At 38.5% G+C, this 24,067-nt stretch overlaps 1 protein-coding gene across 10 annotated transcripts in view; it reads left to right on the forward strand.

Annotated features, from left to right (window-relative positions):
• UNC79 (unc-79 subunit of NALCN channel complex) overlaps positions 1 to 24,067 on the forward strand; it is a 262,094-nt gene that overhangs the window by 48,905 nt on the left and 189,122 nt on the right. For 9 of the 10 annotated variants that reach the window (XM_060620631.2, XM_060620624.1, XM_060620626.1 and 6 more), the window contains exons 3-7: positions 6 to 310; positions 3,635 to 3,805; positions 13,440 to 13,532; positions 22,600 to 22,655; positions 23,340 to 23,469. In XM_060620631.2, the coding sequence (XP_060476614.1) occupies positions 64 to 310; positions 3,635 to 3,805; positions 13,440 to 13,532; positions 22,600 to 22,655; positions 23,340 to 23,469 (697 nt within the window). In that variant the 5' untranslated portion in view covers positions 6 to 63. The remainder of the gene's footprint in view (positions 1 to 5; positions 311 to 3,634; positions 3,806 to 13,439; positions 13,533 to 22,599; positions 22,656 to 23,339; positions 23,470 to 24,067) is intronic. The other variant, XM_060620630.1, reaches the window with a different exon arrangement.

Here is a 24,067-nt window from a genome sequence, read left to right on the forward strand (position 1 = left end):
AACAGCATTTTGTCCCGCACAGGGAAGAAGGAAAACCAAGATGCCTCCAATTTGACAGTGCCCATGACCATGTGTCTTTTTCCTGTGCCATTCCCACTCACCCCATCTCTAAGACCGCAGGTCAGTTCCATCAACCCTACTGTTACTCGCTCCCTCCTTTACAGCGTCCTGCGAGATGCTCCCTCTGAACGCGGCCTGCAAAGTCGTGATGCTCACTTGTCAGACTACCCTTCTTTGGACTATCAAGGCCTCTACGTGACTTTGGTGACTCTTCTGGATCTAGTTCCTTTACTCCAGCACGGCCAACACGGTGAGCATTTAATCAAAATCTTTGAGAATGTATGTGTATGTTTATGGATGCTGGAGACCGTTGTTACTGTAATAAATTGCTTAAAAGGTCTTTGTGTGGCTAAAGCCTTCTTATATGGAAACTTAATTATGGCTTTTCCCATCCTGTCATTTTTCGCTCATTTATGACCAGAGGGATGTTACCCAGGTCGGCCTACATTTGGAGGGGAATGGGCTGGAAGGACGAGTAGAGCTGTAGTGGGAATTTACCTGCTTATCATGGAGGTGCTTGTTGGAATTATGATTTGTGGGCTAAGATTTAGAAACCTGCCCCCCATAAAATGTAAGAGATGGAGCCTGAAGGGCACGTCAAATCCACTGACTAATCCTGTGATTTTTCGCGGCAAATCACAGACTCTCCCTGGGACTTACTTTTCCTGTCTTTTAAATCCGGGAGGTTCGATGAGAATAAATCTCTAAGAACTCTTCCAAATTTAACCAGTGATCACTAGTTATTATTACAAAGTGTTGGCGGTCGGTATGATATATGGTGCTGCTATAAGCTGTATGTGGCATATACTACACACTATTAGGGATGCTTCGGGACAGTGACCTAAGAGCATGCTTCTTTGCCTAACGCTTTCCCTTTCCACAGTGTGTTTTAGCCAATGTCATTATCTCACTTGCTTACCATTTTCTAACCCATAAAAAGGAGTACAATATCTCTTGTTTAACTATTCAGTATTATATTTGCGAGAATCAAATGGAAAACCATGGAGTAAGAAAAGGGATTTTTCCAGAGAATGAATGTTTAAAACATGGGTTAAAACAGCATTTTAACTTGAAAACACTGATAATTTGGTCTCTGGAAGTACGATACCCAAAGTTTCACTGTATAGAGAAACTGGAATTTGGGAAATGAGTGAGTTGTGGGAGTTATTTCGCCCTTTACTTGCAGCTAACTCTCCTAAGAGAATGTTTAATGGTTTATTAAGATGTGTTCCTAATTAAAAAATTTAAAAAAACCTACTTTCTTAAAAATGATGAAATAATGATTGTTGAATTTGTTTTTTTTTCTTATATTTACAGTTCTGTATTATAGTGAATATAAAAAAATGTAGAAATTTGTAAATTTGCTTGTTGTGTAACTTTGTAGTTGTTTTGAGCCCAGTCACTTTTACTGTGATCCCTGTACCCACTCAGAATTTCAAAGAGATGACTCTCTGAACATAAGACTGCCAGAGCTTACTGTGGTGGTGGTCTCATCAGTACTTTTCCTTTGTGACAACCTGTCCTGAGGTCACTGTAGACCTGCCTGGTCCTGGGCTGGGCCACTGTGTTAGAGCCCCTTTATTAAGATAAAAAGCATTCAGTTTGATAACTCACAATCCATTTAACTGCAATTTAACTGTGTTAAATTACAACAGTTTCAGGGGGAATGATTTATATATTTGCTTTTTACCTACAACTATGTTGCGACTTTACTCTTCACTGTTATCTGTAGACTGTGTTCTCTGTTCTTAGAAGAGAGGGAAAAACTAGACTCTCCCTTAGAGGTAAAAAAAGGAGTTCAGCAGTGTTTCCTAACAACACTGGAATCACTGAGGGAGTTTGAATATGGAATTCTGGGTCCCACACTGGGATTTAGGAATAAGAATCGCTGAGGGGTGTGTCCTGGGGATCCAAATTTTTACTGAGCCCTCTGGGTGACTCTTTTGTGTACTGAGCGTGTGAACTACCGTTCCAGGGCTCGAGGCGGTGTCTCCACAGGGGGAAGGGCTGTGCACTGGTGAGAGCTGCATTCTTGACACAGTTCAGCTCCCAGCTGTCAGGCGATCTTGGGCCCTCACTTTCCTTCTCCGGGCCTCAGTTTCCTCACTTGAAAGATATTCCAGATTGGCTCTCAGGCGCCTTTCAGCACTAATGTTCTGTAACTACGTTACAATGCAGCTAAGGTGTCCTTTACGCACAGCCTCATTTAATTCTTAGTAAAACAACCTATGAATTTTACGTCTTATCAGCTTGAGGCCAAGGTTGACTGACCCTCACTCACCAGCGTGCGGGTGGCCTCATCCTCTCTGTTGTCAGTTGATGTGCTTGTTGAGATGGCAGGTTAATTCCATGATAGTTGGAAATAACATTAGGCATCAAAATTGCACTAAGAAGGTAAATCTGCTGCGAGACAAACAAACCCAATAATTTTCTTTTATAGTGGACAGGAAAGTGATCCACATCTTCCTTGTCAGGTCCTGACTGATGACACACAAATTGGGAGATCCAGAAGTATCAAAAGATATATTCAGTAGAGGTGTCTGAGTGGCTCAGTCAGTTAAACACCCAACTCTTGGTCTCAGCTCAGGTCTTGATCTCAGGGGTGTGAGTTCAAGCCCTGTGTTGGGCTCTGCGCTGGGCATGAAGCCCACTTAAAAACAGAAAGATATATTCAGTATATTGGGATTTGGTGTACATGCATTCTAAAGCTAAATAGTTATGGTTTTTTTGAATGTCCTTTATTTTTGCTCCTTGTGCAGGTAATAATAGTAACACTATTAATATATTTAACAATGGCCATACTTGTGGAGCACACATTATGTGCTGTGTTAAGCACTCTATATTAATCTCATTTAAGCCTCTTAACAGTCCTTCTAGAAGTGAGGTAGGTACTCTTCCTCTCCCCATTTAAAGATGTTGATAGGAAGATTACCACTAGGTAGTACATCCTTCTGTGATGATTGATAACTGAATGCACAGGGCCACACAACATCAATTTACAGCTTCCTTTCTTTGGCACCTGCGGAATATGCTGCTGTACTGGAAGATGCATGTTCCCTCATTCCTCAACACTCCAGATGTAGGAAGACTGTGCTTTTTGGTTGATGGGGCAGGGATAGCCTGGCTTTATTTCCGGTCCTGCCCTTGACTTTGCTAAAACTTCCGTTGGGTAAATAATGTAACATCTTTGTGCCACAGTTACTTTGTGTAAAATGTAATGATGGTAAGAATGCTAGACAACATTTTAGGATTCATGATCACGTGGAAAGTGCTTTTAGTTTCTAAAATCAAGGAATAATAGGAATACCCAGTGTTACTGAAGATTGATAGAGGGTTGAGGAAAAGCTCATGAAATCGATATTTATATTTCTTAATGCAGTTATTCACCAGTCATTTATTGAACAAATATACTGTCTATGCACTCTACTGAGCATTATGTTTCAGAGCTCTTAATAAGAAGGGAGCAAAGCTGTTTTCAATTTAAGCCAGTTCATAAGAACTAAAAATATAGAATTAGCATATTTTGTTAAATGGCAAAATATTCAGTGACTGATTACTCACTTTTGTTTTGTAGATCTTGGACAGTCGATATTTTATACAACTACATGTTTGCTACCCTTTCTCAATGATGATATTCTGAGTACTTTGCCCTACACGATGATATCAACGTTAGCTACCTTTCCTCCATTTCTGCACAAGGATATTATTGAATATCTTAGCACATCTTTTCTACCAATGGCTATATGTAAGTTCAATCTTACCTAATACTAGATTCTTTTAACATATTGTACGAATGGAATTTGCTTGCACTGTTTTAGGCTATAGATTTTCAAGATTATAATGAAATCACTTGCTATATACATGTGCTGTGATTTAAATTGTCATTTCAGCATGATGATTATGGAGAGAATCAAAGAAATGAATGATGATTATACCTTAGAATTGTTTTACTTGCATAATTTGATCTTATAGAGTAGGAAGAAAACATCAAGGCATAGTCTATTACTGACATAGAAACTATGGTATTTTGTGTAACTTAAGAAAAAAGTATGGAGAGAGTGCTGCCTCAGGTATAGAAATTCTTATCTTTTGCACCTGAAGGCAGAAGATTGTGATGGGAAGAGCAATAGACAGTGTCAGGACATATAGATCCTAGTTTCAGCTTCACTTGTAAATGTGCTGTGTGGTGTTAGGCATCTCACATTGTTGATACCTCATCTCCAGAATGATGCTAGCATTAACTTCCCATCACAGGGATGTTGTGATGATAAAGTGAATCAATACGTATGAAAACACTTTGAAAAAAGGCTTGCAACTCATGTGCAAGTTTGTTATAAATGTGGAGCTGATTTGAATTCTGTTTCACTATGCTCACTGGAGCATAATAGCCTCCAGTTCCATCCACGTAGTTGCAAATGGCAAGATTTCCTTCTTTTTGATTGCCGAGTAATACTCCATTGTATAGATATACCACATCTTCTTTATCCATTCATCCATCGATGGACATTTGGGCTCTTTCCATACTTTGGCTATTGTTGATAGTGCTGCTATAAACATGGGGGTGCATGTGTCCCTTCGAAACAGCACATCTGTATCCCGTGGATAAATGCCTAGTAGTACAATTGCTGGGTCGTAAGGTAGTTCTATTTTTAGTTTTTTGAGGAAACTCCATACTGTTTTCCAGAGTGGCTGCACCAGCTTGCATTCCCACCAACAGTGCAAAAGAGATCCTCCTTCTCTGCATCCTCACCAACATCTGTTGTTGCCCGAGTTGTTAATGTTACCCATTCTGACAGGTGTAAGGTGGTATCTCATGGTGGTTTTGATTTGTATTTCCCTGATGATGAGTGATGTTGAGCATTTTTTCATGTGTCGGTTGGCCATCTGGATGTCTTCTTTGGAGAAGTGTTGCAGATTAATTCTAATAGGCTTTCCACACATGAGAGCAGAGAGAAAAAGCCAAATTGGGTTGGTTTTTATGATCAGAATCCTTCTAAAGTATTTTGTAAAGAAATGGATTACAGGGGGTGCCTGGGTGGCTCAGTCGATTGAATGTCTTACTCTTGATTTTGGCTCAGGTCATGATCCCAGGGTCGTGGGATCGAGCCCTGCTTTGGGCTCTGGGCTGAGAGTGGCGCCTACTTAAGATAATCTCTCTCTCTCTCTCTCTCTCTCTCTCTCTCTCCCTCTGCCCCTCTCCCCTGCTCTTGCGTGCTCTCTCTCTCTCTCTCTTAAAAAAAAAAAAGAATTAGATTATGAATCAATCTATACTTCAGCGGATAACCTGAAAAGATTGTGGATTTAGGAGCCAAACAGATGTAGATTTAAATCACAGCTCTTCTGCCAAACTAGTTGTGTGGCCCTAGGCAAGTTACCTAACCTTTCTGTTTCTTACCTATGTAAGAAGAATAATCATAATAGTTGCCTGGGTGGTTGTGATAACAGAGATGATTCACCTGGAAATTGGTAAGGTGCTGGCTGGCTCAATGCCAGGTGTTCACTAAGCGTTAGTTTACTGCTCTCCTTCCCTAAACTTTTGTGCCATTAAAATACCTTTATTGGTCACATTCGATTCCTAGTGACCATTTTTCACCATTTTTAATTTTATGTGCTTATCATCTTATTAAAGTTGTTGCTATGTAACAATAGTGGCAAACATAGGTACCTTTAAGCTACATTACTTATTTTATAGTTAAGCTTAATTTTAGCTAGGGAATTATAGTTTCATGTCTTTTTCTTTTAAATTTTTTTTTTTTAATGTTTATTTATTTTTGAGACAGAGAGAGACAGAGCATGAACAGGGGAGGGGCAGAGAGAGAGGGAGACACAGAATCCGAAACAGGCTCCAGGCTCTGAGCTGTCAGCACAGAGCCCGACGCGAGGCTCGAACTCATAGACCGTGAGATCATGACCTGAGCCGAAGTCGGGCGCTTAACTGACAAAGCCACCCAGGCGCCCCTGTAGTTTCATGTCTTTTAAGCAAAGAGTCTGTCTTCTGCCTAAATTTTATGGTGATTCAGAAACATTAGCAGACCGATGGTATGGTTCAAGCAATAGATTATTGATCATTCTCTCTTTTTTTTTGTTCTGTGTAACCTGACAAACGCTTGCTTCTCAATACAGTCTTAGAATTGTATACTTATGTTAACTGTGAAATTTAGGCATAGGAATTCTTATTTATTATTATTATTTTTAAAGAATTACAGGTGAGGAGGAGCATCTTTGTAATAATTAATCTAAATTCACTCTACCCTCCTTCTTAGGAATAAGTTAATAATTTAGGGAGAGGCATTGAATATATCAGGCCTCTGAAGTTATGCTTCACTCTGATCAAGCATTGTGATGACTGGCAATTTGTTTCTTCATCCCTGGTTATTAATTTCTACTTAATTAGAAGCACAGACCCCAAAACATGTCTTAAAGTCACATTAGAATCCTTATTTCTTTAAATGTGTGAGCCTTGGCAACTGAGGGGAACAAAATATTAAGTTGAGTCTACAAAATGTGTATGAATTTTAATACTTATTGGTAGATTAACTTGGTGTTCATTTAAATTGTGAACAAGCTGTTTATGTCTCTGGGGCTCCATTGTGTTTTCAGCTGTAAAGGGGAGTTTTGGAAAACATGTTCCATCTCTAAGGTTATTTCTGGCTTACTAATTCTAGGTTAAATAACATCAATCTTATTTTATGTAAGAGGCACATGTCTTCCTGTAACCCAGTTGTTGATCTAGTTCATTTATCTCTATTGCTCTGGTTTTAGTTTCTTACTTGTGACTTCCATTTATTGTTACCATCCCTGTGGGTTGAGGAGCCTTTAAATCTTTGAAAATAAATGGTAGTAATACCCTTTTTCAAAAAAAGTTTATTTTTTGAGAGAGAGAGAACACATGCACGAGTGGGGGAGGGGCAGAGAGAAAGGAGATAGAGAATCCTCAGCAGGCTCCTGTTGTCAGTGCAGAGCCTGATGTGGGGCTGGAACTCAAGAACCACAAAATCATGACCTGAGCTGAAGTCAAGGGTCGGTTGCTTAACCGACTGAGCCACCCAAGCACCCCAGTAGTAATACCCTTTAAAACCACATTCTATTAAATGATTGAGGTGTTTTTTTTTTTTTTAATGTTTTATTTATTTTTGAGACAGAGAGAGACAGAGCATGAGCAGGGGAGGGGCAGAGAGAGAGGGAGACACAGAATCCGAAGCAGGCTTCAGGCTCTGAGCTGTCAGCGCAGAGTCCTATGCGGGGCTGGAACTCATGAACCGCGAGATCATGACCTGAGCCAAAGTCAAACGCTTAACCGACTGAGCCACGCAGGCGCCCCGTTGAGATGTTTTTTTTGTATTTGTTTCTTTGTAAAGACACAGACCCAAAGAACGAGGGAATCGGGTTCCAGATTAATCACGTGTAAAGGAATTGATGTGAGAATATGTGTCTGTTGCTTGCATCCATGTCGTTTCTGTCTTTGGAAGTTGTTTCGATGTGTAGAAATTGTGACCGAAATGAGAGAGGAGCATTTAACTTCTTCCAGAATGTTTTCATTTCAGGACCGAGATGTTAGGGGATTAAGGAGGCTGCATTTTCTGATTATTTGATAAAATCTTCAAGACAAGACAGATTTTATGCCTTTGGTGTGGTGTTCGCAAGGTCAAGATGTAAAATGTGGACAGTTTTTCAGGTGTTAAATGTTAGTGTCGTTAAGAACATAGACTATGAAGCGCCAAGCTCTGAAGTGGATCTAATGAAGTATTACGGTTCTTTCCATGTAAGGGCCGTGCGTGTTTGTCAGTTATGCCCTCCCATCATTTTTGTCAATAAATCTAGTACTGTGGCTTTATTTTAAATCACTCCTTTTGATATGCTGCAGAGAAAACTGCAATTTATTATAAAAATTTCATCTGACATAATCTTTTCTTTTTAACTCCTTCCACAAATAAGATATACTTCTTTTTATTCCAAATGTGTGCAATAGGCTCTGTTTTTTGTTTTTAAAAATATTAAAGGAGTACTAAGAATTGAAAAAGTCATTAGCATTTCACCATGGAAACCTCTTTTTTTGCAATAAAGGGTCTGTGATTTGTGGACCAACTTGAAATATGGATGTTGGGAAGATGATATGGATATTGGCAAAGAAGAGAAAAGCGGATCCCAAATGAACATTAATTGATATAGGCTGTGTTATTTCAAAGATGATAATAAGACTGAGCGATGATATCGGTGAAAGACCCTTCTAGTGTATCTTGGTAGCCTAGACTTAAATTTCCTCAAAAAATCACTTACCCTTAGGAAAAATAAAGGTTCATTTAGATCTTTGCACTTAAAAGCAATTGTGTGGGTTAATTGAGTATCTGGTTCCAGGCCATTAGCCCTGGATCATTTGTCTTCTACTACTATTACAGAGGATGCCTGTGATGCTTCTATGATCCTCCAAAAACCAATAAATATATATATTTAAAAAAAGACAGTCAGAACCCAACACCACATATTGATGACATTTAAATATTCTTCTAGATATAAAATTTGTTTTATTAACTAATGATTGTTTTTATAAAATAGGTCTTACTATTTTGTAAGAGCTTTATTGTTCAATTTGTGGAAATATGTTGGAATAGAAATCCGAAGAGCTGAATTGTGTAGTCTTTCGCCGATTGGCAAATCTCTTAACCTCATCAAACTTTAGTTTCCTTAGCTGTAAAATTGTGAATTATCATGATCTCCCCTGCCCGTGCCCATGTTTGTTGTGAAGACCAGAAGATAACATACAGCAATGGCCTTTGAATATTGTGTCATGTTAAACAAATGTGTAACAGACCAAATCCACAGTCTTGTGACAGACATGTCAAATCCCATTGCAACTAATTCCAATATACTGTACCAATTCACATGTTGTCCTAAAGTTTTATTATTTTAAACATAGCTTGGGAAAAGGGGCCAGCGTCTGGGGCTTGGGATTTTTCCCCCGCTAGAGTTTGTTGTATAGTAACAATAATGACCAGAATAGGTTTTGATCGCATAGAATCTGACAGAACACCTCTGCATTTTTTTTTTTTAAAGATTTTATTTTTCTAAAGTAATCTCTACATCCATCATGGGGCTTGAACTTACAGCTCTGAGGTCAAGAGTTGCATGCTCTACTGACTGAGCCAGTCAGGCACTTCACCTCTGCATTGTTGATGGGCACTCTTGTCTCTATGATTTTCATTGATATAGCAGTCTACAAATATTGTAATGCTGCATGGACTTTTGGGTCATGATGTCGCAGTCTTCCCATTATGTTGAATTGATAGGCCCTTCTGAAGGTAAGCATAGGTATCTTATGCTCAAACCCTATCTCATGGAATACAAATACCTGTGATTACACAGAGATGCTTGTTAATTCAGGCAGTGCAGTCTGCCCAAGCACAGGAAATGGTTCTGTCGGATGGCACTAGAATGTATTTCTTCTTCCCAGATGACTCTCCTACCTTTACCCCTTAAAAAATAATAAGGCTAGTGGGGTTTATTTAAATATATTCCAATTCAGACCGCTTCTTATCACCATCTCTCACCTGGACCAGTCCAGTAGTTTCTGAACCAGTCTCCCTGCTTCTACTCCTGGCAGTCCTACAGTTGTTCTCTACCAAACAGCCAGAGCCATCCTCCAAACATGTAAATCAGACCATGTCACTTCCTTCATCACTTTCCATTACTCTGACAAATCAAATTCAATGTCCTTCCCTAGCCCACACGGCCCTCTGTGCTCTGGCCACTGCTGACCTTACTGTTTTATTACTGTCTCTTCTATGTTCACTCCATGCTATCCACATTGGCCATTCTGCGGTTTCATAAAGGCACTAAGCTTTCCTGTGTCTCAGTAGCCCTTCTCCCAGATGGTCTTATGATTCTTCCTCACTCTCTTTAGGTCTCAGCTCAAGTGTCTCATCTTTCAACATGCCTTTCCTTACCCTCAAGCTAAATCAGGACGCTCCATCACTTTCTACCTATTCCCTTGCCCTGCTTTACATTTCTTCACAGGTACTTGTTTGCCTTTTCCTCTAGAACAGCTCTGTCTATAGAACTTTCTGCAATGATGGAAATGTTTAAAAAACCTCCATGCTGTCTAGTACACTAGCCACATATGGTAACTGAGTGCTTTAAATGTATCTAGTGAGACTGAAGAACTGAATTTTTAATTTAATTGAAGTTTAATTAATTTAAATAGCCACATGTGGCTAGTGGCTACCATATTGGATGGCAGAACTTGACCATTTAAGCTCCATAAGGACAAAGGCTTACCTGTCTTGTTTACAACTGTGTCTCCAGGGGAAGAACAATGCCTGGGACATGGGAGCTATGGGAAGAATACTCTTTGAATTTTTAAATGAATTTTGAGTGAATAAGTCACTAGAACATTAGCTGTGATGTTAAGTGACTTGGGCTATCGTCCTAATAATTAAGTTGGTGATCCCATGCAAATAATCTGATTTCTGTTTATAAAATGGCCTTCCCTATATACTTCATTGTTTTTTGGGTGAGAATCATGTAAGAAAGCTGTATGGGATAGTACATTAGGAACTATAAGATGCAGGAAGAGATTAAGCTCCTATGAGTTATGGCTCATAGAGGAAAGGTTAGAAATGGTTGTTCTGGTGGTGCTGGAGGATCAGGAAATAGGTCTTAAAACTTTTAATTGTATTTCCTGAGCACAATATTACATATAAAATTTTCTTATTTGGATTAATTCTCTTCTTCCTTCCACTGTATGTAGCTTTGGCTTTATACACCCGCACGGGGACAAGCTACACATCTGTTTACATCATGCCTTTTTACCAAGATTCAATAAATGATGTGTGCCTGTGCATGTTTATTAATTAGAATTGTGGTAATTTTATTCAGTCTGTCAGAAGGCTATGCAATTGCAAAGCCCTGTCTGTTTATAGAGGTCCTGGAGCCAATTTCCTAGGGCTTGAACCAGGGGAACACTTTTGGCTTTGTGGTTGACCATACTTGACGGAGAGCACGGTTCTGTAGGGGTAAAAGGGACATGCAAAGGTCACAGAGCCATTTGGGCTAGTCTCCAAATAGACTTCACCTAAATCATCAAGACATTTTGGGCATCTCTCCCAGTTTTAAAGGCCTCCAGGCACAGGGATTCTCAGACTCCCTTAATAGTCATTTTATTTTTTTTTTTAGAAACATTTATTATTAAAAAGTTTCAGATGAATTTAAACAAAGGTGAAAACACTTGTCCCAGGAGGACCATATATAGATGTGTATACATATATAGATATAGATACAGATATAGATAATTATTTAAACGTATGTAATTATTTTTCTTCGAGTGTGTCAGAGACTAGATTTTCCTGCCACCGCCCTGAACAAAGGGCACCGGGGCATGCACTTCTTGCTCCCACATCTAGACACCTTACTGAGTGCTTCCTTTCTTATTTCCTGTCCCTCTAGTAATGCTTCTCCCACAAGGCTCAAGGGCCCCCTTGATCAGAGTCACATGATGTGCTTATTAAACTTGTACCTTTTCTGCTTCCAAACTGATGGAGTTAAACTCTAGATACGGGCCCCAAAGCTGAATTTTAACAAGCTCCCTGGCTAAATCTGAGAGAAAATGCATCTTGTTCTTTAGTATTTGGCTCAAAGTTCTCTTCCCTTGATTAATCTCATTTGATTAATCAACTTTACCATCTAAGAGCATTGACATGATCTGCATATCTTTGTATAATTATTAGTACCCATTTATATTGCACAGCCAAACTAGTTCATCTACCTGAATATCACCAGCTTGGTGGCGGTAGCAGCATCCCAGCTGTGAATGATTAATAAAAGCAAATTCGGGTAAATAGAACATAATGATAGATCCCTTTTCTTTATTTGTTTGCTTATGTCTGTAAAGCTGTTGTAAACCATCCATTGTGGTGCTCAAAGTCTTTCTTTTACTTAAAGAAAAGAATAGAATCATGTTAAAATTTTCTGTTTTCTCTATTACATGACAAATCTTGTAGTGTTTTAATGGTTCTTTTATCCATGTGTATGATTATAAGTTGCCTTATTCTTAATGGATGGAGTTGAGATACTATTTCCATGTACTGCACTTTAATGTAAAATATAATAAAAATAAAATAAAGCAGATTTGTGGGTCAACTGATTTTTTTTGTTGTTGCCCACATTAGTGGTTTTCTCTATTGTGTGGAGGAAACTGAGGGTTGACTGAGGGTGTCATGCTCACTCTACACCGTTCTGCTCATGCTTTCTTGATGATCTGCCACAAACCTAACTATAAGGAGAGATTCCTCCTACTTCTGCAATTATCCCTGAGAAAAGGAATTCATTTTATGTTTCAGTGCTTTTAAAGTTTCTTCTATGTGAGCCCTCTCTCAATTACTGGTTAGAATAATAAAGTACTCTTTGGAGACAGCAGCTCTGTGGAGTGTTATCCCGAATGACCTCCATCAGTGCTAGTTTTGAATGCTTGTTGGAGTTCCCTGACATACCACTAAAAAGGAGAGAGAAAGAAATGTAATATAGTGTTGGATGCATCGTAAACAAGCCACTTAAAGATGTCTTAAAAGCATTATGTAAGTGATTATCATGTGGAGACCATGGATACACAGCTACAAGATGAATTTTGAAGAAACCAGCTTGCTTTGTGACTGAATACTTGTGGCACAGGTTAAAATGTTCAGTGACAGTGTTATTCACAGATTCGAAAAATGCATTCTTTCAAACAACTCAGTTGGATATGAAGATGGTAAGCTCTGGAAAAGTAAAAAAGTGGTTCTCATGGTGATGAAGATGCTGCTGCTGAGTTACATGTGAAGGTTTGAATAAAATTGTTAAATGATATGTGAGAGCTGAAAATAATTTTTAAATTAATAGACAATTTTTTTAATAATACATGATTTGAAATTTGTGTAACTGAATTAATAAGGCCCCTATTATAAGTGGACTATTACTTCATTTGCATCTCTGAAAGGTGATACATTCAAGTTGAGTTCAAAATAAATAAACCTTTTATTTTTACTTTTATTGAGATAACCTTCAATATGCCTTTATATTTGGGCACATGAGGATCTTGTTTTTTCTTTCTTTTCCACCTAGATGTAAACATCTTGGGAGCAGAGATTGCATCTAAGTATATTTCTGATAAAGCCATGACATCACGCTCTGGCACTCTTTCTTCTCCTTGGAGATTCTTACCAAATGTGTGCTATTGATGATGACAGATGTAATATTTGTATGCTAGGACAGAATTTGTGCTTTTATTTGTGCAAAACATCCACTGAATTGGTTCAGACTTTTAAACAAAGTTTCCTCTCAGCTATCATGCTGTATGACAAGAAGTATACATACAGACTAATTGTGTCTAATCAAAAGATTTTTTGTTTCAGTGGGTTCCTCAAGAAGAGAAGGCGTTCCTGCCCATGTTACTCTGTCTGCATCATCCATGCTAATGATTGCAATGCAATACACATCCAACCCAGGTAAGTGGCCTTTTGAATGGCTTGACTAATTTCAGAAACAGTTGTTAAACAAGATATGAAATAAGTAAGCTAGAAATTCTCATGTGGGAAGAGATTTTCTTTGTGGATAGACAACTGGGGATGTGTTACAAGACAGATTTTCGGGTTGAAATAAATTCACCTTGCCTGTTGCTATTAGCAGTAATCTTGCTGGCTGGTCATATTTTTTGAATGTTTGGGGCAATTTTAGAACACTGACTAGAAATTGAATGTAAGTATATAGGAATAAGTTAAATTAGAAATGTAAAAAATCATCTGCAATTCTAATGACTGAAGATAATTACTGTTAATACTTTGTGAATTTGCTACTCCAGTGCCACACGAGTATCCTTGAACATGAATTTTTTACTACATTTCCAATTATTTCTTTAGAACAAATTCATAAAAGAGGGATTAATAAGTTAAGGGACTTGAAACAATTTCAGTAGTCTCACTAACTACATAGGAGAGTACAGTAACCTGTCGTTGAGTATTATCAAAGTTTGTATTCTGTCAGACAGATGAAGAAGAATATCTTGTTGTTTTGACTTGTATTTCTTCTCTTATGACTCATGTTGGACTGGTGTCATTTCCATTCATCTGTATAATTTGCTTTTCATTCATGAGTATAATTGCATATGAACTTTGGGAAACTGACCTGAAAAAGGGGCTGACTGTTGGCATCACATGCTATGATATGAACTCAATTTTAATTTTCATGTATTGTTTATATAGAAAGTGAACAAATTTGGTGGCACTGTTTTCAATCTTCTGCTTAATTACATAATAAATAATAATTACATTATTGACGCAGGATGGGGAAAAAGTGTTTTATTTTATTTTTTATTTTATTGTTGTTTATTTTAAAAAGCGTTTAAACAATTTTTTTAATGTTTGTTTATTTTTGAGAAAAAGAGAGACAGAGCATGAGCAAGGGAGGGGCAGAGAGAGGGAGACACAGAATTCAAAGCAGGCTCCAGACTCTGAGCTGTCAGCACAGAGCCTGACACGGGGCTCGAACTCACAAACTGTGAGATCATGACCTGAGCCGAAGTCGGAGGCTCAACTGACTGAGCCATCCAGGTGCCCCTAAAAGTGTTTTTTTTTTTAAATGTTTATTTACTTTTGAGAGAGAAAGAGAGAGAGAGAGAGAGAGAGAGAGAGAGAGAAGAGAAGTGAGGCGGGGCAGAGAGAGGGAGACACTGAATCTGAAGCAGGCTCCAGGCTCTGAGCTGTCAGCACAGAGCCCGACATTGGGCTAGAGCTCACAAACTGTGAGCTTATGACCTGAGCTGAAGTCAGATGCTTAACAAACTGAGCCACCCAGGTGCCCCAAAAGTGTTTTATTTTGAAACCTTAATGCTTCTTCATTTGGAGTATTACCCTTTAAATATGAAATGGCTTGTGATTATTATATGAGTAATTAAAACGTATAGTTTTTTGGAAGTTCTGTCTCCTATCTCACTCTGGCTTGGAGGGCCCTCAAAATGTCATTTATATTTATTATATATTATTTTTTGAAAACACCCTTCATTTGGAGGGTGTAAGTTGAAATCTCATCCTGAGCCTTTGATCCTAATTTCTAAGTTGGGAGACAGTAGAGTAGGGGCCCTAAAATTATGAGGTTAGAGGTTTGCGGGTCATATCTGAGCTCACCAGCAAATTGCCAGTTAGTGTTAACCTTGAGCAAGTTTTTTTAACCTCCCTAAGATCAAGTTTCCTCATTTCTAAAACAGGAATAGTAATTTCTGCAATGCCTTAAAATGTTGTGAGCATTTAATGAGTTAAGTATATGTAAAATGCTTACGTAGCATAGTGACAGACACCTTGTAAATGCTCAATAAAGAGCTATGCAAGTTGCTGCAATCTGCCATTTTCTTCTCGGAATTGAGCGTTTCACTGGAAAACCACTATGATCAGGCTGCGTTACTTCTGTTATTCCCAAATCTGTATCTTGATCTGTTCATGGGGAATGTTTATAGCCAGCTTTTCCATGCTAAAAATTACACTTGGGACTCAAAACTAGTCTTATGTTGTGGGAAACTGTTAAGAGTGAGGCGATATCCACCAGGGGGCTCTCAGGGACCAAGTGGTAGGGCGTCATTTTGTCATTTGAATTTTTATTGGGGAAGACAGCAAGTGGCAGCTTGGTCCTTGTAGCCCATTGTATATCAAGGATGAAGCATAGACCTGCTCAACTGATTGATTCCTTTGTTCACTGCTCTGAGCTAGACATTGTGAAAACCACCCAGAAATACAAGGTATGGTGCTTGCTGTAGACCTTAGGTCTAATTGGAAATATTAGGCATATTCACATAAATCATTAATTTACAATGTAAAGTAGAATGTAGAAAGTACAAAATGTGTACTATAGACAGTATTAATTCATCAGAGGGAGTGAACTCTATGGATTGGAATGATCAGGAAAGGCTTTGGGCCACTTGAGCAAAGTGTGGGTCTTAAAATATGGATAAAGTTTTGATTGAGAGGGTAAGTGGGACAATCTGGGAGGGCAAGCAGTTTAAACACAGGGACTCTCCAGGTGTGTTCATGGGACAGTCAGTGGACTACTGTGAACTGGGTTCAAGTGACAGCCATATGGAGAAAGAGAAAGTGGTCTGGAACATCTGTACTTGTGAACTCATTGATGCCTTAATGACAACATTCCAATTCTAGAGGGCTATTTATATTTTCAGTAAATAGTCACTGAATATCTAGTCCGTGCCAGACACTGGAGACACCATGGTTAGCAAAACAGAACTGACCTCTGCCCCTGCCTCATGGAGCTTATATGGTAGTGGTGGGAGAAGACATTAATTAAGTAATTTTAAAAGCAAATATAAAGTTTCAGCTGTGATAAGCACTTTGAAAGATGCACTTTGTACTATGAGACTCTATAAGAGGGGATTTTTCTTTTTTTAAAATATTTATTCTTGAGAAAGATAGGGAGAGAGAGACAGAGCACGAGTGGGGCAGGGGTAGAGAGAGAGGGAGACACAGAATCCTAAACAGGCTCCAGGCTCTGAGCTGTCAGCACAGAGCCCAATGTGGGGCTCGAACCCAGGAACCATGAGATCATGACCTGAGCCGAAGTCAGATGCTTAACCGACTGAGCCACCCACCCAGGCGCTCTGGGGTTTTTCTTTTCATGAAGATGTCAGAGAGGGCTTCTCTGGGGAAGTAACCTTTGGTCTGAGGACTGAAGGATGCGTAGGATTCACAAGGCCTACAAGGGGTAAGGGGTTCAAATAGAAGAGTCTCATGTGTCAGAAGAGAGCCTGGTAAGCAGGTGGGCTGAGAGATTGGTACAGCTGGAGCTCAGTGTAAGGGCTGCCTTATGGAAGGTAATATCGTGGACATCTATGGGCCAGAACATGCAGCATATGTGGGCTCTGCTTGGGAGTCCTGTGTTTATCCTGAGTCTAATATGAAGGCTCTGGAGGACTTTGGGTAGTTGTACTTGTGTCACCCTGACTGCAGTTGAGAGTAGATTTTAAACTGAATCAGGGTGGCTCAGTCAGTTAAGTGTCTGACCTCAGTTCAGGTCATGCTCTCATGTTCTGTGGGTTTGAGCCCTGTGTCAAGCTCTGCACTGACAGCTCAGACCCTGGAGCCTGCTTCGGATTCTGTGTCTCTCTCTCTCTCTCTCTCTCTCTCTGCCCCTCCCCAGGTTGTGCTCTCTCTCTCTCTCTCTCAATAATAAATAAATAAATAAATAAATAAATAAATAAATAAAAGAAAAAGGAACCAGAGTGGATGTAGATTGACTCTTGAGGAGCCATTGCGTTTGTCTTGGCATGTAAAAGTCAGGGGCAGTTGAGACCAAGAAAAGTAGTATTTAAAAAGTAAAATTGATAGGAGTTGGTGACATATTAGATATAGTGAATTTTTGGCTTGCATAACTGAATGCATGGTGGTTCTATTCATTGAGAAAGGAGACACTAGAAGATGAAAACCAAGCTTCTGAGGGAAGCTCATGAGATCTGTTTTGGACATGTTGTGTTCAAGATGTCTTTGAGATGTTGAAGAGGAGATGGTATATCTTGGACTAATACAATGTTAAATGTCAATTATATCTCAATAAAACTGGAAAAAAACCTCATGCATAATCTCAGTAATAATTCCATATGACCAAAACACAACACTGCAAATAAATCAGCTTCCTCAAAAAAAAAAAAAAAAAGAGGCATGGGAATGCAAACTGGTGCAACCACTCTGGAAAACAGTATGGAGGTTCCTCAAAAAACTAAAAACAGAACTACCCCACGACCCAGCGATTGCACTACTAGGCATTTATCCACAGGATACAGGTGTGCTGTTTCGAAGGGACACAGGCACCCCCAAGTTTATAGCAGTACTATCAACAATAATCAAAGTATGGAAAGAGCCCAAATGTCCATCGATGGATGAATGGATAAAGAAGATGTGGTATATCCATACAATGGAGTATTACTTGGCAATCAAAAAAAAGGAAATCTTGCCATTTGCAACTACGTGGATGGAACTGGAGGCTATTATGCTAAGTGAAATTAGTCAGAGAAAGACAAAAATCATATGACTTCACTCATATGAGGACTTTAAGAGACAAAACAGATGAACATAAGGGAAGGGAAACAAAAATAATATAAAAACAGGGAGGGGGACAAAACAGAAGAGACTCATAAAGATGGAGAACAAACTGAGGGTTGCTGGAGGGGTTGTGGGAGGGGGGATGGGCTAAGTGGGTAAGGGGCACTAAGGAATCTACTCCTGAAATCACTGTTGCACTAGATGCTAACTAATTTGGATGTAAATTTTAAAAAATAAAAAATAAAACAAGTTTTTAAAAAAAGTTAGTAATCACATAATTAACATAAAAAATTGAATATATTATTATAAAATTAAGATCAAAATTTTCAATTGTTTTAATGTATAAGGATATATATAAGGATATATAAATTACCATTTAAAATGTGAATTTTTAAAAAAATTTTTTTAACATTTATTTATTTTTGAGACAGAGAGAGACAGAGCATGAATGGGGGAGGGGCAGGGAGAGAGGGAGACACAGAATCTGAAACAGGCCCCGGGCTCTGAGCCGTCAGCACAGAGCCCGACGCGGGGCTTGAACTCACAGACTGTGAGATCATGACCCTAGGTGAAGTCGGACGTTCAACCGACTGAGCCACCCAGACGCCCCTAAAATGTGAATTTTTAAGATACTTTGAGCAGAACTCTTTTATAGGTCCTAATATATTGACAAATCAATAAATATTCCAAAAAGAGGCAGTGGTAATTAGGAAGTTGAATTATGAGTCTGGAACTCCGTACAGAGCTCTGGGCTAGAGGTAATGAACCTTGAACCTACACATAAATGTTCAATGACCTTTATTGAATTGCATATAGATGGTAACTGAAGTTGTATATGAGTGTGAGATTGCTTAGGGGAGAGGAGAGCATAGAATGAAAAGTGGAGTGGGCTTATGATTGGGCTTTCAAGGACTCCAATAGATAAAGATCTAGTAGAAGAGGATGAACTTGTCAAGGAGGCAGAGAGGCTGTATCTGTTAGGATGTGTTTTGAACTACAAGAACGTTTGTTGTTTACTTTGTTTACTTAGTAGGAAGTCTTACAGACAGCGCCACAGTATCAGGGGACTGAGATGGCGTCTTTGTGTTTCTCTTGGACTTCTCATATTTGCAAGATGGCTGTCACAGTGGGACTTGTTATATTCTTGAATAATCACATCCACAAACAGGTAACAGGATCAGTCAGGGTAATTAGAGAAAGGTCTCCTGTTGTCCCTCTTTCATCACAGAGGAAAAATATTTCAGAAGCCCCCAGTGGATTCTTTCTTAGGTCTAACTTGCCAGGGCTGAGTCACATGGCCATCTCTAGCTGCCAGGGGCTCTGGGAATGTGTCTTGCTTTGTAGTCTGTGCATTGGGAGATACACGAGGAAGAAAGGGTTGTTGATAGTGTTCGAGTAGCAACAGTAGTGTCAGCTACAGGTAATAAAAGAGGGTTAGTCATGAAATCAAGGGAAGAGAGGTTTTTATTTTTTAATTTTTTTTAAATGTTTATTTTTGAGAGAGAGCATGAACAGGGGAGGGGCAGAGAGAGAGGGGGACAGAGGATCTCAAGCGGGCTCCACCCTGACAGCAGAGAGCCTGATGCAGGGCTCGAACGCACTAATCGTGAGATCATGACCTGAGATGAAGTCGTATACTCAATGGATTGGGCTCAACCTTCCCAGGTGCCCTGGGAAGAGAGTATTTTGAAAAGGAGACAGCCGTCAGCACTACTGAGTGCTTCTGAAGGTCAAATAAGAGGCAGATTGAAGTATGTCCATTGAATTCAATGACACAGAGGTCACTGGTGACCAAAGTGGAACCTGGTTCAGTGCTGTGATAGGGTTGGACGACAGCTTCAGGAATATGCAAAACAGGTGTCTAACTAGGTGACAAGTAAACATAGGCAAGTAAACATAAGCAAATCAAAGAAGCTTGCTGTTGCATAGCTTCTAAGAATTCCTCAACAAGGTGAAATTGGTGACTGAATGATAAAAGACTCCCATTCTAATCTATCATTCTGTTACTTGCTATTTGTTTAACCTTGGGCAAGATAGGAAACTAAGCCTGTTTCCTAATTGCAACATGGTGGTTATGAGATAATATGTATAAGACTTCTAAAACAATACCCAGCACATAATGAACCCTCAATAAATATGAGGCTTTATTACAATCCTATTGGGCAGTTTTTTATCCTATGTAGTTCTTGATCTCATTGATATGTTTATATTATATGATTATTGTTGCTAGGGATTTTCCTTAATATTTCTTTTGTTAATAAGAGGAAGGATCTCAGTCAAAAGCTTGATAAAGTCAAGGGCTTACATGATTTTTGAAATGTATGAATACTATAAGGACATAAGTAATTTTTTATTTTATTAAAATTTTTTGTTATTATTAAAAAATTTATTATGGAGGTATAGCTGACATACAATTATATTAGTTTCAGGTGTACAACATAGTTATTCAACAATTCTGTACATTACTCAGTGTTCACTGTGATAAATGTGGTAACCATCTGTCACCATACAATATTATTACAATATTGTTGACTGTATTCCCTCTGCTGTACTTTTCATCTCTATGACTTATTTATTTTATAACTGGAAGATTCTGCCTCTTAATCCCCTTCACCTATTTTGCCCATCCTTCACTCTTCTTCCCTCTGGCACCCATCAGTTTGTTCTCTGTATTTATGAGTCTGTTTCTGTTTGTTTGTTTTGATTTTTAGGTTCCACATATAAGTGAAATCATATGGTATTTGTCTTTCCTTGTCTGACTTATTTCACTTAGTGTAATATTCTCTGGTTCTGTCCATGTTTTCACAAATGACAAGATTACATTCTTTTTTATGGCTGAGTAATAATATTCCATTGTATATATTATATCCACATCTTTATCCATTCAGCTATTGATGGACATTTAGGTTGCTGCCCTATCTTGGCTTTTGTAAATACTGTTGCAATAAACATAGGGTTACATGTATCTTTTCAAATTAGTGTATTTGTTTTCTTTGGGTAAATACCCAGTAGTGGAATTACTGAATCATAGGTATTTTTCTGTTTTATTTTATTTTATTTTTTATTTTTTAAAATTTACATCCAAATTATTTAGCATATAGTGCAACAAGGATTTTAGGAGTAGATTCCTTAGCGCCCCTTACCCATTTAGCCCATCCCCCCTCCCACAACCCCTCCAGTGGTGTTTTTCTATTTTTAATTTTTTGAGAACATCCATATTGTTTTCCACAAGAGTTGTACCAATTTACATTCCCATTAATGGTGCACAAAGGTTCCCTTTCCTCCCTGTCCTTGCCAATACTTGTTATTACTTGTCTTTGTGATGCTAGCAATTCTAACCGGTGTGAGGGTTAGCTCTTTGGGGTTTTGATTTGCATTTCTCTGATAATGAGTGATGTTGAGCATCTTTCCATGTGTCTGTTGGCTATCTGTGTGTCTGTTCAGGTCCTCTGCCCATATTTTAATAAAATTATTTGTTTTTTTGGTGTTGAATTGTGTGAATTCTTTTTATGTTTTGAGTATTAGCCCCTTATCAGACATATTACTTGCAAATATCTTCTCCCATTTAGTAGGTCGCCTTTTTGTTTTGTTGATGGTTTCCTTTAATGTGCAAAAGCTTTTTATTTTGGTGTAGGCCCATTTGTTAATTTTTGCTTTTGTTGTCCTTGCCTAAGGAGACAGATCCATAAATATGTTGCTAATAAGGCTGACGTCCAAGAGTTTACTGCCTATGTTTTCTTTTAGGAGTTTTATGGTTTTAGGTCTCACATTTATGTCTTTAATCCATTTTGAGTTTATTCTTATTTAATTTTAAAAAATTTTTAATGTTTATTTATTTTTGAGAGAGAGAGAGACAGTGTGAGCCAAGAAGGGGCAGAGAGAGAGAGAGAGACACAGAATCTGAAGCAGGCTCCAGGCTCTAGCTGTCAGCACAGAGCCCGATGCAGGGCTCGAACCCACGAACCGTGAGGTCATGACCTGAGCCGGAGTCTGGCGCTTAACCAACTGAGCCACCCAGGTGCCCCCATTTTGAGTTTATTCTTTTTTAAAAAAATACTTATTTGTATATTTTGAGAGAGAGAGAGCGGGCACACATGCGTGCACATGTGCACTCGTGCACACACACACACACACACACACACACACACACACACATGAGTTGGGGAGGGGCAGAGAAAGAGGGAGAGAGAATCCTAAGCAGGCTCCTGATGGGGGGCTCGATCCCAGGAACCATGAGATCATGACCTGAGCTGAAATCAAAAGTTGGGTGCTCAACCAACTGAGTCACCCAGGCTCCACCATTTTGAGTTTATTCTTATGTATCTGTAAGATAGTAATCCAATTTTATTCTTTTGGAAATAAGTAACTTCTAATTTAATGATTAGAGTGTAAAGTCATACTAATATATTTTATTATATCTCAAAGGATATTTTATCTAGTATTTACAATTCATGCTCAAATTATATTTTCTTCCTCACAGTGTATCATTGTCAATTATTGGAATGCCTCATGAAATATAAGCAAGAAGTCTGGAAAGTAAGTTTTGGGCCAAATTTAACTCATTGCCACAAACTTAATTTATATAATATAGTAAAAATTGTTTGCAAAACAAAGGTCAAATTTATTGGTGTCTTATTATTTTGGTGTGGCAGAACTTGGAGTTCTTTCCTCCCTGGTTAACTTACTATTTAAAGCAGAAATGTTACTTGACTAACACAGTAGCCTGACAGAAAAAGTAATTGAGTATCTCTTATTCTTATAATTTAGCAAATACTATATTACATGACAATTTTATTTAATTCGAAATGGTGCTCAAGAATCTGTCTTCTTTCAAATAGGAGATGTGAATGTTATGAAATATGTTTTAGAAAACTATTTTTAAAATGCAGTGTTTGGCAAACTGGTTTATGCTATTCTAAAATCTTTCTTTAACGTTATCCTGGATAGAGAAGAATTTGTTAAAAGACAGTGTAGTTTTGCCCATTACCTGGAGGGCGAATTAGGGAGGGCTTATTTACAGAACCAATAAATGAATAATAAAAAATAATGTTTTAATCTCAGATGATCTCATCTGAGAAACAGACGTAGGTAATGAGATGTCAGGGAAATTAACCACCCAACCCTTCTATTGGAATTTTAACTGCTTTGGTAATACTAAGTGAGCTGTTTGTATTTTTATTTGATGATGCTAAGTCAAAATATGCTTCCTGTTTCCTTTAGGATCTTTTATACGTGATTGCCTATGGGCCTTCACAAGTGAAACCTCCGGCTGTACAGATGTTGTTCCATTACTGGCCCAATTTAAAACCTCCTGGGGCAATAAGTGAATACAGGGGCTTGCAGTACACAGGTAAGATGAGAATAAGCCCTGGGATGCCCCATTTTAATTCTCTTCGGCCACATTTGCCTCACCTACTTATTATTTGTTTTAGTCTTGCTGGATTATATTTATGTGCCTTGAGACATTGTCATAAACCCTTTCTGAAACTAGGTGTTATAAAATCAATTAATGAAAGTCAATTTCAAGAGCATTTATGACATTGCAGCAAATAGCCTAAGTCTTAGTCTCATTCGCTGTACACCTGGCGTGGGTGTTAACTATCGCTAAGCTGAATCAAAGGTGTGAGCAGTGAGTATTGCCGCTGGTTTGCCCACCATTTAGCAAAACCTCAGCTGGCTAATTCTGCTTGGAGAAGACTTGCACATTTGACATTACCAGTTCATACACTAAATAAAAATTAAGAGACCGTGAGAGCCTAGTTGGACAGGAAGAGTCAACAATTGGTGAATATTTGTGTAATAACCAAGAAGTAAACGTTGAATTTAAATGTAAAGATGTGTATTTACCAAACAAACAAACAAAAAAACACCTTGAGTCCTATTGTTTATGTTTGTATATTATAAAATCAAAGAAGGAACCTATGCTTAATGGAGTTTCTGATGTCCTT

Source organism: Panthera onca, chromosome B3, assembly GCF_046562875.1.
Source record: "Panthera onca isolate mPanOnc1 chromosome B3, mPanOnc1 haplotype 2, whole genome shotgun sequence".
Classification (NCBI taxonomy): Eukaryota; Metazoa; Chordata; class Mammalia; order Carnivora; family Felidae; genus Panthera; species Panthera onca.